This window comes from Solanum verrucosum, unplaced genomic scaffold, assembly GCF_900185275.1.
Source record: "Solanum verrucosum unplaced genomic scaffold, falcon-dt-bn FXZP01000229.1, whole genome shotgun sequence".
In the NCBI taxonomy this organism is placed as follows: Eukaryota; Viridiplantae; Streptophyta; class Magnoliopsida; order Solanales; family Solanaceae; genus Solanum; species Solanum verrucosum.
Genome location: NW_026020011.1, coordinates 4,759,614 through 4,773,471, shown reverse-complemented (window position 1 = coordinate 4,773,471; position 13,858 = coordinate 4,759,614). Strand labels below are relative to the sequence as shown.

At 36.1% G+C, this 13,858-nt stretch overlaps 2 protein-coding genes across 2 annotated transcripts; both read left to right on the top strand.

Annotated features, from left to right (window-relative positions):
• The first annotated feature begins 326 nt into the window (after positions 1–326).
• Positions 327–2,959, top strand: LOC125820427 (pollen-specific leucine-rich repeat extensin-like protein 3). Its single transcript, XM_049499857.1, has 3 exons — positions 327–1,886; positions 2,037–2,516; positions 2,628–2,959. The coding sequence occupies exons 1-3, from the start codon at positions 560–562 to the stop codon at positions 2,957–2,959; spliced, it is 2,139 nt and encodes a 712-aa protein (XP_049355814.1). The 5' UTR covers positions 327–559.
• A 4,067-nt stretch (positions 2,960–7,026) lies between these two features.
• Positions 7,027–12,873, top strand: LOC125820235 (mitogen-activated protein kinase kinase kinase 5-like). Its single transcript, XM_049499667.1, has 11 exons — positions 7,027–7,439; positions 9,105–9,716; positions 9,791–9,878; positions 10,009–10,071; positions 10,165–10,328; positions 10,556–10,631; positions 11,213–11,272; positions 11,355–11,480; positions 11,730–11,951; positions 12,078–12,148; positions 12,321–12,873. Exons 1-11 carry the CDS (start codon positions 7,042–7,044, stop codon positions 12,487–12,489), a joined length of 2,049 nt encoding a protein of 682 aa, XP_049355624.1. The 5' UTR covers positions 7,027–7,041; the 3' UTR covers positions 12,490–12,873.
• The last annotated feature ends 985 nt before the right edge of the window (positions 12,874–13,858 follow it).

The following is a 13,858-nucleotide window of genomic DNA, read 5'->3' as shown; positions in this document are numbered from 1 at the left end:
ACAAATATGTATCACTTATTTTAGACCATGAATTTTAAAAGTTTTCCCCTCTTTCTTAAACTCTGTGTCAAGTCAAACTAACTCATATAAAATAGGACGGGGGAGTATAAGATTTATAAATTTATTACAATTAAACAGTAGCCCAAGAAAATCATGTTACGTCAAAGTAAATCTCCCTACTTGTTTGTAGAATGATCCATTTATTTTGTTTGTTGTTTATATTGTGAGCAATGTTAAACCAATGACTTGGAGCAATTTAAGGTTTACCTTTGTTTCCTCTATTATTCTGTGGTGAAATTTATTGTATGATTCATCACCATTGGCCTAATGACTCAATTCAAACACTGCATTGACATTATTTGACCTCATACAACAACTATATCTCCCACAAAAAAAGTGAAAAAATCAATCTTCATTTCTTATATGATGAACATTTCTTATCTTGAATAATTGTTATTGTGTTTAATATATAGTTCTTTTGTATATCATCTTCCTTAGGGGCAGCCTTGGGGGTTGGTTCTTCCGAGGCAGCTTGTTAGTCGGAAATTCCCCTTAAAAAATGCAGGTGTATCGATGTTTTTTCAGTTTGTTGCTGATCTCTGCTGTTCTGTTTTCTTTCTCTTGTGCACTCTCTGATCATGAAGCATCATTGCTTGCACGGCGACAACTCTCAACACTTCCTGAAAATGGTAATTTACCCGATAACTATGAACTCAAGGTGAATGTAGAATACGCATTTTCTAATTCTAGGCTTAGACGTGCTTATATTGCGTTAAAGGCATGGCAAGAAGCTATATATTCTGACCCTTCTGAATTCACTAGCAATTGGAAAGGTCCAGATGTTTGTAACTATAAAGGCGTGTTCTGTTCGCCTGCTTTAGATGATCCTAATGTCACTGTTGTTGCTGGGATTGATATGAATCATGCAGATATAGCAGGTTATTTTCCTGTAGAATTAGGATTATTGACAGATGTAGCTTTGTTTCACCTAAATTCCAATAGATTTTGTGGAATTGTTCCTGAGAGTTTTTTGAAGCTTACGTTGATGCATGAGTTTGATGTTAGTAATAATCGTCTTGTTGGCCCTTTCCCTAAGGTTGTTCTGAACATGTCTAGTCTTAAGTACTTGGATTTAAGGTTTAACAACTTTGAAGGAGAGTTGCCTCCACAGTTGTTTGACAAAGATCTTGATGCTTTGTTCTTGAATGATAATCGATTTGTGTCTACCATCCCTGAGACTCTTGGTAACTCTTCAGCTTCTGTCATTGTGTTTGCTAATAACAAGTTTCATGGCTGTATTCCCAGTAGCATTGGGAAGATGTCGAATTTGGATGAGATTGTGTTCATGAACAATGATCTTGGTGGATGTTTGCCTGTTGAAGTCGGGTTGTTAAAGAATGTAACAGTGTTTAATGCTGCTGGGAATTTGCTTTCTGGGATATTGCCAAAAACACTTGATGGTCTTTCACATGTTGAGGAATTGGATATTTCACATAATACTTTAACTGGGTTTGTTCCGGAGAATCTATGTTCATCATTGAGTTTGAAGAAGTTTGTGTTTTCGTTTAATTACTTTAATGGGGAGGCTAAAGGTTGTGAAGCGCGAACAAGGAAAGATATGAGTTTTGATGATAGGAACAATTGTTTGCCTGGTAGAGCAAAACAAAAGTCTCAAAAAGAATGTCAACCTATTGTGAGTAAGCCTATTGATTGTAGTAAGGCTAAATGTGGAGGGCCTTTAACAAAATCTCCTCCTAGTAAGAAAAATGAAGTGCCACCAAAACCAACACCAGCACCAAAACCTCGACCTACCCCTAAGTCACCACCCACCCCAAAGAAGGCTTCTCCTCCACCAACACAAGTCGTTTCATCGCCCCCTCTAGTACATTCTCCACCACCACGTGTCCATTTTCCTCCTATTTCCTCTCCACCACTACCCATCCACTCCCCTCCACCACCTATAGTACATTCTCCACCACCACATGTTCATTCTCCTCCTGTTTCCTCTCCACCACCACCTCATGCCCAATCTCCACCGCCACCTCTAGTACATTCTCCACCACCACCTGTCCACTCTCCTCCTCCACATGTTTCCTCTCCACCGCCATCTCCAGTACATTCTCCACCACCACATGTCCACTCTCCATCGCCACCTTTAGTACATTCTCCACCACCACCTGTCCACTCTCCACCGCCACCTTCAGTACATTCTCCACCACCACCTATCCACTCTCCTCCTCCACATGTTTCCTCTCCACCGCCACCTCCAATACATTCTCCACTACCACCTGTCCACTCTCCACTGCCACCTTCAGTACATACTCCACCACCACCTGTCCACTCTCCACCGCCATCTTCAGTACATTCTCCACCACCACATGTCCACTCTCCACCGCCACCTTCAGTATATTCTCCACCACCACCTGTCCACTCTCCTCCTCCACATGTTTCCTCTTCACCGCCACCTCCAGTACATACTCCACCACCACCTGTCTACTCTCCACCGCCACCTTCAGTACATTCTCTACCACCACCTGTCCACTCTCCTCCTTCACATGTTTCCTCTCCACCACCACTTCCTATCCACTCCCCTCCACCACCTCCTATCCAATCTCCACCGCCACTTCTAGTACATTCTCCACCACCACCTGTCCACTCTCCTCCTCAACCGCCACCTGTCCATTCCCCTCCACCACCACCGGTCCACTCCCCACCACTACCCGTTCACTCTCCTCCTCCTCCTGTTTCTTCCCCACCACCACCCGTCCACTCTCCTCCTCCTCCTGTTTCTTCCCCACCACCACCCGTCCACTCCCCACCACCTCTCGTCCACTCACCACCTCCACCACCACCACCACCGGTCCACTCCCCATCGCCACCTTTCGAGCATGTTTTCCTTCCACCAGATATTGGTTCAATTTACGCATCGCCACCACCACCGATCTTCCAAGGATATTAATTAAGCAATGAATGAAACTTCGTCTCGTTTCCACCTTTTTAGTACGTAAAATATTGCATAAATTATATGAACCACATATTATAAGTACTAAATAACATCCTATCCCTTCTAGTTTTCTATTTACCAAAAATTCCTTAAAAATGATGTTTGCGGGATACATAGCGTTGTGCACGGGATACATTAGGTTTGATACATTCCACATAGCGGGATACATAGCGTTGTGCACGGGATATGTTATGTTTGATACATTCCACATAGCGGGATACATAGCGTTGTGCACATGATACATTATGTTTGATACATTCCACATAACGGGATACATATCGTTGTGCACGGGATACATGCAAGATACATAGCGTTGTGCACGGGATACATAACATTTGATACATTCCATATAGCGGGATATATAACGTTGTGCACGGGATACATGCGGGATACATAGGTAAATAAGGGATTTTTGAATTTTTTTAAATAAGTAGGGATATTAAGGTAAGTAAATGAGTGTAGTTAAGTAATTTGTCCTAAAATATTTAGTACATGCAGAATTACATCATCATATCTCTTAATGTAAGATTATTATCTAATATATGGTGATGTTTTTCTTTCTTCAAACTGATACAATATAATCTTGGAAAAGAATTTTGTATATGAATTGTTGTAGGAGTATTTTTTTTGGAAAAATTACAGAAATCCACCTTTTAGTTTACTTATTACCATTATTCCCTATAAGTTTTACAAATTTCCAAAATTCCTCATTTTCGCGCATCAGATTAATGTATCAATGCTCATATTATTGTATCTTGCGCATCAGATTAATGTATCAACGCTTATATTATTGTATCTCGCGCATCAGATTTATGTATCAGAGCTATATAAGTGCTGATACATGCGCGAGATACAATAATATAAGTGTTGATACATTAATCCTATGCGCGAGATACAATAATATAAGCGCTGATACATTAATCTGATGCGCGAGATACAATAATATAAGCGTTGATATACTAATTTGATGCGCGAAAATGAGGGATTTATGTAATTATAAACTTTTAAGGGATAAATTGTAATTTTGCTTTTAAAGTATGTGATTTCTGTAATTTGCCCTATTTTTTTAATTTTAACTTTTGTCTTGTTAATTTCAATAGCAAAATTTCAAACACACTCACATGTTTGTGCAAGGATTTAAGAATGATTCTTGTTTTTTTCCTCGTGACTCGAATCTATAATTTTAAAATTTAAGGTGAAATATATTTACCATCTGAACCAACCATCTTTGTCGAAGTTAGAACAATAAAGTACCAACGAATTTAACACAAAATTCTTTCTTTTGTTAATTTAGCTGATCATCAATACGATTTGTTGATGTGTTGAAAATCACAAGCTTATAACAAATGAAATATAAGTTGACTAAAACAAGTACAATAACTTTTCTATCATATTCAAAATAAAATATATTTAATGATAACGACCACAACAAACTCCTAAGTTCTAACATTATAATCACTTAATTTCAATCGATTACACAAGAGATTATATTGTTAATAATAGAGAAAAGGGTTTGAAAAATATTCTAACTTTGGTCGAAATTGTTGTTACGATACCAAACTTTGGAAAAGACCTTTTACCCCCTGTACTATTTAATAGTGTATTTTAAAGGTATATATGTGTCTACATGGACATCATAAATATTGCATCATTTTAAATAATAATGTGTCCACGTGGGCACATATATACCTTAAAAATACACTATTAAATAGTGCAGGGGTAAAACGTCCTCCATAAAGTTTGGTATCATAACAACAATTTCGGCCAAAGGTGGAGTATTTTTCAGACCCTTTTCCCTTAATAATATAACTAATACTCCCTCCATTTAAAAAAAGAACCATCTAGTATGACTTGTCACAGAGTTTAAGCAAATAAAGAAGACTTTTCAATTTCGTGGTCCTAAACTAAAGTTATATCAAATATCAAAATACCCTTTAATCTCGTGGCCTTAAACATACCACGTGGAACATAGTCCAAAAGTTATACAAATAAATAGATTAACTCTAATTAATAATGGAGAGATCACATACATACATCCTACCATAATCGTTGATAATCCTTAAATTCTTTTCAACATTTTATTCTAATTTTATTATAATAGTGACAGATTTTCCAACAATTAAGCAAGTTGACAATTGCCTAGCAAGAATTAAGAAGCTACCTAGCGTCAAATAAAGTGAAGACCAAGAAAAATTATCTATAATACGTATTAGTCTCCTGAATTAGTCTAATAGTTTCTTTCTAGAAAATTTATCAATTCAAAATTCTCCTTTACTATGGAACTAAAAAATCTTTTGATGGCCCTAAAAATAAAGAAAATTCTTTTGATCAATTCAAATTTATCAAATCAGTAGATTTTTTTAAATATATACAAAAACGATTTGTCTTATTTTAAATATTTTATCTGCGCATAAGTCATTCCTCTTTATCTCCAGTACCTTATGAACATGTAACACGAACAAATTTCCTAGCTATTTCATAATCATTTACAAGAATTTATATTTTATTCTTTCATATATAATTATTTATTCATATTTTTATTTTAATAATATTAATATTAATATTAGTTTACTAAGTCGTCTGCCACATGGTTTGACAGAGAAACTAGTTAATTAAATTGTTTAATTAAAGCTATAACCAGCTCCAACTTGTACTTCTTTTTAACAAATAAATAATATATCTCAAAGTCATTAAGCAAATTCTTCAAAATATTAGAAAAATCCGTACAATATAGTTGGACTATTCAATTTCTTTATTTTCTTTTTAAAGAAGAGGTGACTCATGACTGTCAATTTTTTTATTTTCACGATATTCAGTATTGCATTAAAGCTCAATTAAATTTAAATTCGTATTAGAATGTCTCACAAATACCACTCAAATTTGAAACAACAACACAAACTTTACCACTACATCGTGAAGACAAGTCGAATCCGAAACTTCTGATTAAAAATAAAATAGTATTTTTTTTGGTTCCCCACTCGATGTTCGGAGCCCACATTAGAGCTCCGACTAAATCCGGATCGCTCACTGCAGGGCCCATTCGGGGGTGACGATCCCAACAAGATTTTCAACCCGCGACCTCTGGTTAAGGGTGAAGTACTCCCACAATGCACCACAACCCATGTTGATAAAAAAAATACTTATCACTTCATCACGACTTTCGTTTGGTGACTCATGACTAGCCGCTGACTTCACTGGCTTCACTGGCATGGCGTCTTTTTACAGTACGTGTGATTATTAGTTTTTGTTTTCTTTCTATTCTCACACGGTGTTTAGTACTTGTCAACTGTCAACCTTGACATGGTAAAGAATTGGGAAAAAATGTCATTTTTTTAAAGGATGTTCACACACGTATATACTGACAAATTGACTATACATCAAAAATAAAGGTATCGTGTTTCTGACTTCCAATTTTTTTACATAGAAAGTGTACTTAAGATATTCAAAATTCAAACATTTGACAATAAAAATTGAGTTTTCTATGGTTTTTTTCAACATCAAAACCAACTACATCTTGAAGAATTTCCATTTTCATGGCCTAAAAGCTAAATCTCACAACCCCACAAGCAATTCTTGAAAAAAAAATCTCATTTTTTGTCATCTTGACATGTTCTTAGTACTAATAGAAGTATAGTGTTCTAATTCTTCATTCTTGAAATAAAAATCTCATCTTTTTGTCATCTTGACTTGTTTTAGTGGTCTAATTTTTTCAATCTATTCTTGAAGAGTTTCAATTAGCCTAAATCCCACAACCCCACAAGCAATTCTTGAATTTTTTTGCTCAATTTTTGTCCTTATGGCATGTTTTTAGTACTAGTAGAAGCATAGTAAAGTTCTAATACTCATTTTTTTGAACCCCTCAAGCAATTCTTGAATTTTTTTGGCTCAATCTTGGTCCATATGACATGTTTTTTTAGTAATAGAAGCATATTTTGTATTGTTCTAATATTTGTTTGATCCTTTAAGTATATATATATTGATACTCGTTCTGAATTCACTGACTCCAAATCTTGAATTCGCGCGTCTGAACAATTGAAATGCCATTTCCAAGGAAAGCATTTTCATTGTTTTTAAGTTCCTCTGCTTCTGCTTCTGCTTCACCTTCTCATGTGTCTCCTAAGACTTATGGAGGTGGAGGAGGAAGGAGGCTTACTCGTGCACGTAAATTGAGACATGTTGGTGATGATGAGATTGATTTGCAGCCAAATGATTTTGGTTCTCAATCTATGCCTGTTTCTCCTGATTCCTATAAGAATTCAGGATCATCAGGGTCTCAATCAACTCGGTGTCATCAGCGTTGTCATTGGTCTAAATCCGTCGAGCCTCAGCCTTTGCCATTACCTGAGTTCAATTCTGTGCCAAAACAAAGTACTAGTGATGCTAATTTGCCTACCAGAGTACTCCAAGGGGATGTTTCAAATCCTGCTGTTATAAGGTCTGTTGTTTTAATTTGTTGATCACTATTTTTGCTTTTGATGAGGAAATGTTTACAATTTTGATCATTTATTTACTGGTTGTATCCTAACCTTAGCTGATAAGCGTTAGATAATGAAATGTATTTATTAGTTGTTACGTGTTTGGATAGAAGTGTTGGAACTGATAATAAACAGTTGATGTGTTTTGATAGAGTATTTTTCTGTTAAGATGACTAAAATACCATTAAAGCTACTTACAAAAAATATGAAATAAAGAGTGTCTATACTATGACAAGGACAAATGGCAATGTTTCTTATTTCATATGTAATGACAGGTCGAACTAAAACACAAAACCTTTTCTTACTAGGTGCAATCCGTTGGACAAAGATCCATTTTTTCACTTTTTTGGATTCTTTGGAGCCAAGGTGACAAACAACCCTGCATCTTTTTTATCTCTCCCGCATATTATTTGTATAAGTATTTCACATTTACGATTAAGTTTATGAAAATTGACCCACCTCTTGTTATTCTGGACAAAGGAGTCTTGTCTAATTCACTAATTCGGTGGAAGATACTGTTTTGTACTTGTAAAAGATTTTCGTAGGGATCTCAGAAGAAAATAGAATGGAGTGGGAGTTCGTTGTTCTGTCTTGAAGATGGTATTTTAGAGATTACAAAAGATACTTGAGATAAAATAATAAAATTTTAGTCAAATCAAAAGTGATTATAAGCTAAAATGTCATAAGTTGAAGGTGACCAACTAATGAGTTTCAACTGATTTTCGTTAATAAGTACTTGGCTTGCAAGTGTGTCTGCCGTCTGGTGCTTACCAAGCATATATAAGCCTAGAAGTGCTCATTAGCTGATGTGATCAACTTATAAGCCTACACAAACACTTCTATATGATGTATGTCCATTTCATTCTACTCGAACCAGTTCTTATTTTTAGTTTTAGTTTTAGTTTCTAGTACTTTTAAATAATGTCTGGTAAGAAAACTGAGATGTTTTTGATGTTTAGAGGACAATCATATTTTAACAAGTTTTTCACCAGCATCAATTTAATATAACATTCATCCTCTTTTATATGGACTTGGAATTAGCTACGTGAATCTCTGGTTGGTAGAGTTTAAAAGCTTCTTTCTCCTTTTCACTCTATCCTTGCTATGTCCAGAAGGCATGTTGTAGGTCTGGTTGATGTTTAAGTTCATGCACCAAGTTTTCATATTTGTGGAGGTAACTCACAACTTATAGATTTATCATAATGAAGGTTGTTGATGGAAAGTAACTGGTCTACCTGTTTCAAAGGCATTGGTTTGGTGTTTGTCGAACCGATTAATAGAATTCTTGATCCCTTGTGCCTGACCTCTCTTGGAAGAACAATTTATCAGAAATGATAAATAGTAATTACCCTCTTCTCGTGGAATGGTGTTTCCTGTCGAACCGATTAATAGAATTCTTGATCCCTTGTGCCTGACCTCTCTTGGAAGAACAATTTATCCGAAATGATAAACAGTAATTACCCTCTTCTCGTGGAACCGCAAAACTGAAGGAATATGTTATTTAACTCCTACCTAGTCTTAATAGCAAATCATGGAGGCTGCAGATTTTGTGTATAGATAGGAGTACTTCACGTAGAGATGATGGCTAGCAATATGTCAAAACTCAAATATATTGCGCGTTGCAGGGATCCTTCTCATCAAACTCCAGTGGAGATGGCAAATCCTGTGCATAGAAGATCATCTACTCCAACTTATCGTCGTCGACGTTTCAGTCAGGATAAGAATTCTGAAGGTGTTGAAGAGAACTTCAGGCTTAATGTCCCTGCTAGAAGTGCTCCAGGCAGTGGTTTTACAAGTCCGAATCTTAGCCCGAAAGGATATAGCACGGTAGACCTTTTCCATCCTACATTTCATCAGGGATCATCACCTTCAGCCACTTCTTCGGATAGATGGGTAGGTTATTCTGCCCAACTTTTGACAGCAAGGGTTACACAAAGTGCTGATCATTCTCCCCTTAGTAGCCCGACTCAACAGAATCCAGTAAACAAAACTTGGAATCACCAAAATGTTGCTGTGCATTCACATCAAAAATCACTCCCGGAAAGTCCTGTGGATTGGCCTGAAGGCAATAATGTGCACCCTCTACCACTTCCACCCGGAGTTTCACAACAGCCACAGTTACCTACCACTCAAAACAATACGGATAAACCAGATATACCATATGTAAAAGGCCAATGGCAAAAGGGGAAACTTTTAGGCCGTGGTACTTATGGAAGTGTATATGAAGCTACTAACCGGTAAGTATTAAAGCTAGCATTTTGGTAGTTCCTACTTTAGCTGTCGATGTAACGTTTCATTTCTCCTCTTATAGTGAAACCGGTGCTTTGTGTGCGATGAAAGAAGTTGATCTCAATCCAGATGATCCTAAATCTGCCGAATGTATAAAGCAGCTAGAACAGGTTAGTCCTAATGTCCTGCTTATAGGATACAAGAACAGCTATTAAGTGTTTTTCATCAGTTTATGCTATGAGATAGATTATAAAGAAACATATTTAGTTAATATACATTTTCTTTTTGATTTTGTCTTAGGAAATACGAGTTCTCCGACAGTTGAAGCACCAAAATATTGTTCAATATTACGGCAGTGAAATAGTAAGAACATCTTCTTTCGAACAATTTTATACCAACTATTTGAACATCTCTTTTTCGAACATTTTGATGGATAAAGTGCTGTTGGATGTTCAGATGGAAGATAGTTTTTGCATATATCTGGAATATGTTCATCCAGGATCAATTAATAAGTTTGTCCGGGATCATGGTGGAGCTATGACAGAGTCGATAGTTCGAAATTTTACAAGACATATAGTATCAGGGCTGGCTTACTTGCACAGCACTAAGACGATACACAGGTAAATTACCTGTTTTAAGGATGGTCGTAATGTTAGTTGATTTAATGATCCATTTACAGGCTACTAAAGTTTATATATCGACGATTCAATTTGTCTCAATTTTTGCTTTGTCTTTAGTATATGATTGAGGAATTTCATTAAATTATATTATTGACTAAAATGAATGCTTTATCTGGTTAGCTGATATGACTCTTAACTCTTATGGCTGGGATGGTTTCCCTTAATAGGGACATAAAGGGGGCGAATTTGCTTGTTGATGCATCGGGAATCGTCAAGCTTGCAGACTTTGGATTAGCAAAACATGTATGCTCGGAAATTTCTAAAGCTTAATAGAATATGCTAATCTCTTTCGTTACGTTTTTTTAACGTTTTTGAGTTCTCTTGCATACTATTCCGTGTAATATGAAATGAGTTATATGTTTCAGCTATTAAGGTTGCCAATTTTGAATGCTTTCCTATTTATACTGCTTTCCCTCTCTCCAGCATTAATCATTTTGGATGAGGTATAATTGCTACTGGGGAGACCGGATCCTTTAGGAACGTAAAAAAGCAAAAACCTTTTTCTACTCCAAAGTAATACAAGTACACGTGATAGAGTAATCTTAGCATGGCTCGATGATCACGAAGTACTGCACCTCCTTCCTTTCCCTTATGACAGAAGTGAACTGTAAAAGGGGGGAAACTAAGATGTGTGACTGAATACGTTACTTGATGCAATCATTCAATTCTGTTGTCCTCGGCCAATTTCATTTCTCGTGTAGAATGAACTTTATACTTGATAAAGTTGAACGATTGCATCAAGTAACGTATGGCTATACTTTACTTGATAAAACAGAATCATCTAGCATTACTGCAGTAATATGATTATGCTTCCCTTTTTTCAGCTGTCGGGTCATGCAACTGAGCTATCTCTGAAAGGGAGTCCACACTGGATGGCTCCAGAGGTATCTGGAAGCTGCTTTCTAATACTGGCGAGCTGTTTGCTTTTGCTTGTTCTTAAGGTTTTCTTTTTTTCGTCTCGTGCAGGTAATGCAGGCTATGTTACGGAAAGATGCCAATCCAGAGCTTGCCTGTGCTATTGATATTTGGAGTCTAGGTTGTACTGTAATTGAAATGTTTACTGGACAGCCCCCTTGGAGTGGATTAGACGGGGTAAGCCGCATTAATAAACTTTGAGCCCATCACGTTGACACATACTAGCATCAATGCCTAAGAAGCTATGTTTCTCGGACTCTCCAAAAATGCTAATGCACTATTTTTGAAGGATCCGACATGCACCCCACACTGTTTTTGAAGAGTCCGAGAAGCATAGCTGAAAAGGAACAAGCAAGACAAAATCATGGCCAATATTTTTGTGATTCCAAATGTGATGTGTAAACAATCGCGTATTTCATTTTTTAGGTGAAAGCTATGTTCAGTGCACTAAACAAATCACCACCTATACCAGAAACGTTGTCTTCGGAAGGAAAGGATTTCCTCCGGTGCTGCTTTCAGAGGAAACCTGCAGATAGACCAACAGCTTTGATGCTACTTGAGCATTCTTTTTTAAGTAATACTAATTCGCGTGAACATAGTGCTACTGTTTCAGGTTCCTCAGAAGATTTTTCGCGGATGAAATTACATGTGAGTACTACAAGCATATTAATGCTTAACATAATGCTATTGATTTCTCGTCTGTTTCTGTTTCTCTGTTCTGTTCTCGAGTTGTTTCAACTTTCAATTCATTACCTTTTTTACGACATTTTGCAGAGTCCAAAGGATCTGACAAACCATAACATGGAATCGAATTCATCTAGGCACACAAAATCTCCACATAACGGGTACTAGTGATTTTTCGAGCCCTTTTCTTTACTTTCGTGAATGTTTGGTTCATTTCAAGAGTACTCTTTAGTCAATGAAATCATCGATCGTTCCAATTAATTGGTTTTGAGTTAACCATTGACCATTATAATTGTCTTACACAACAAAGGGAAACTTGTGTTCATGTTTCAGTGAAACAAGCTACCAATCACATTCTGTAACATGCGATTATGGAGCAACTTCTCACCACTCTCCTCGTTCTACACTCGAGATACTTCCTTGTATTTCTTCACCGGAGCTGAACCCTAGTACATTTGCACCAGCCAAGTCCTCAAATAGTATTTTCTCTCCTTGGAACTGAAAATAGAAGTGTTTATGTTTTCAAATGCAAGAAAATATAAGTACATATAAACGGCAGGTGATATTGTCTGCTCTGGACCTAGATCCGCACGGCTTTAAAACGTGTCACTAGTGTGTAAGACCTAGTTACTTCTATACCCAATGTCTCACCTGTGTTTTTGACGATATGGAACTTCTTAACTTAAGCTGGAGTGTCAGACTTTTGTACATATTACATTAGTTAGAGACTAAAGGGCACATAGTAGTTGCACTATTGTATCCTGTGTACATTTGACTATATATTTTTGTGAAAATTGATGTTTTTTGAGCTATTAATGGCTTTTATAGACTGGAAATTGAATCATGAAAGATGAAATTTACTATAAATATTGCAAGTTAGTACAAATATTTATTAATCTTGTTTCATTTTTCTGATTGATTTCGAGTTGAATAAAATTATGAATGATGTGGAACTAAAAGATAAACTTCACTTGATGTGATATTGTCCACTTTAAGTCAAGCAGCACGATTTTCTTCAAAAGGCCTCATGTCATGTTAAGAGCAGCTTTGGATTGTTTTAGCCCACAACTGATATCCAAACCAATAGTAATATTATCCATTTTAAGTCGAACCGCTATTTTTTTCCCCAAAAAGAGTAGCTTTAGGTTGTTTTCGTCCAATAATTGATATCAAAACTAATAGTGCGGTGAGATGAGTATGGAGATGACAGAGTGATGGCATTGGCGCCGGACCTGACTTAGTTGCTTTACGCATCTACGAACCGATTTTATATATTTACTTAGTAGCTTTGGAGACACATACACAAAAATATTGCATATTATTAATTATTATAAGCACCTTGGCCGGTATTAAATTAGTATCAATAAACATGTTTGCAATAATTCAAATTTGCAGAATTATTAATTCACTGGCAATTTTGAGCACATAAAACAGAGGAAAATAATTCATTTATTTCTTTTTAAAATTTTAAAAAAAAAGACACACAAAATCAAACAAAACAGAAAAACAAAATCAAAAACAAAAAAGCAGGCGGTTGCTTATGTTTGTGGAACTAGTCCATGTTGTTCGAATAGTGGCGGAGACAAAAAATTTATAAAGGAAATTCATCATCTATTATTTATACACGTTAAATATAAAAATTGAAAAAAAATCCATATGACAAGTCAAACTAATTAGTATCACCTTGTATTCAATAACTACTCTAGAAACAAAATGAAGGGAAAAATATATACCTTTCCCTTTATGTTTTTATCTTTACTTTCAATTAATTTGGACTCGTACCGAATAGGTCCACGTTGCAAAAAAAATAAACATTTACATAACTCAACTTCGAAAGCCAGCTCTGAAACTAAGTGAAGATTCCCCTAAAC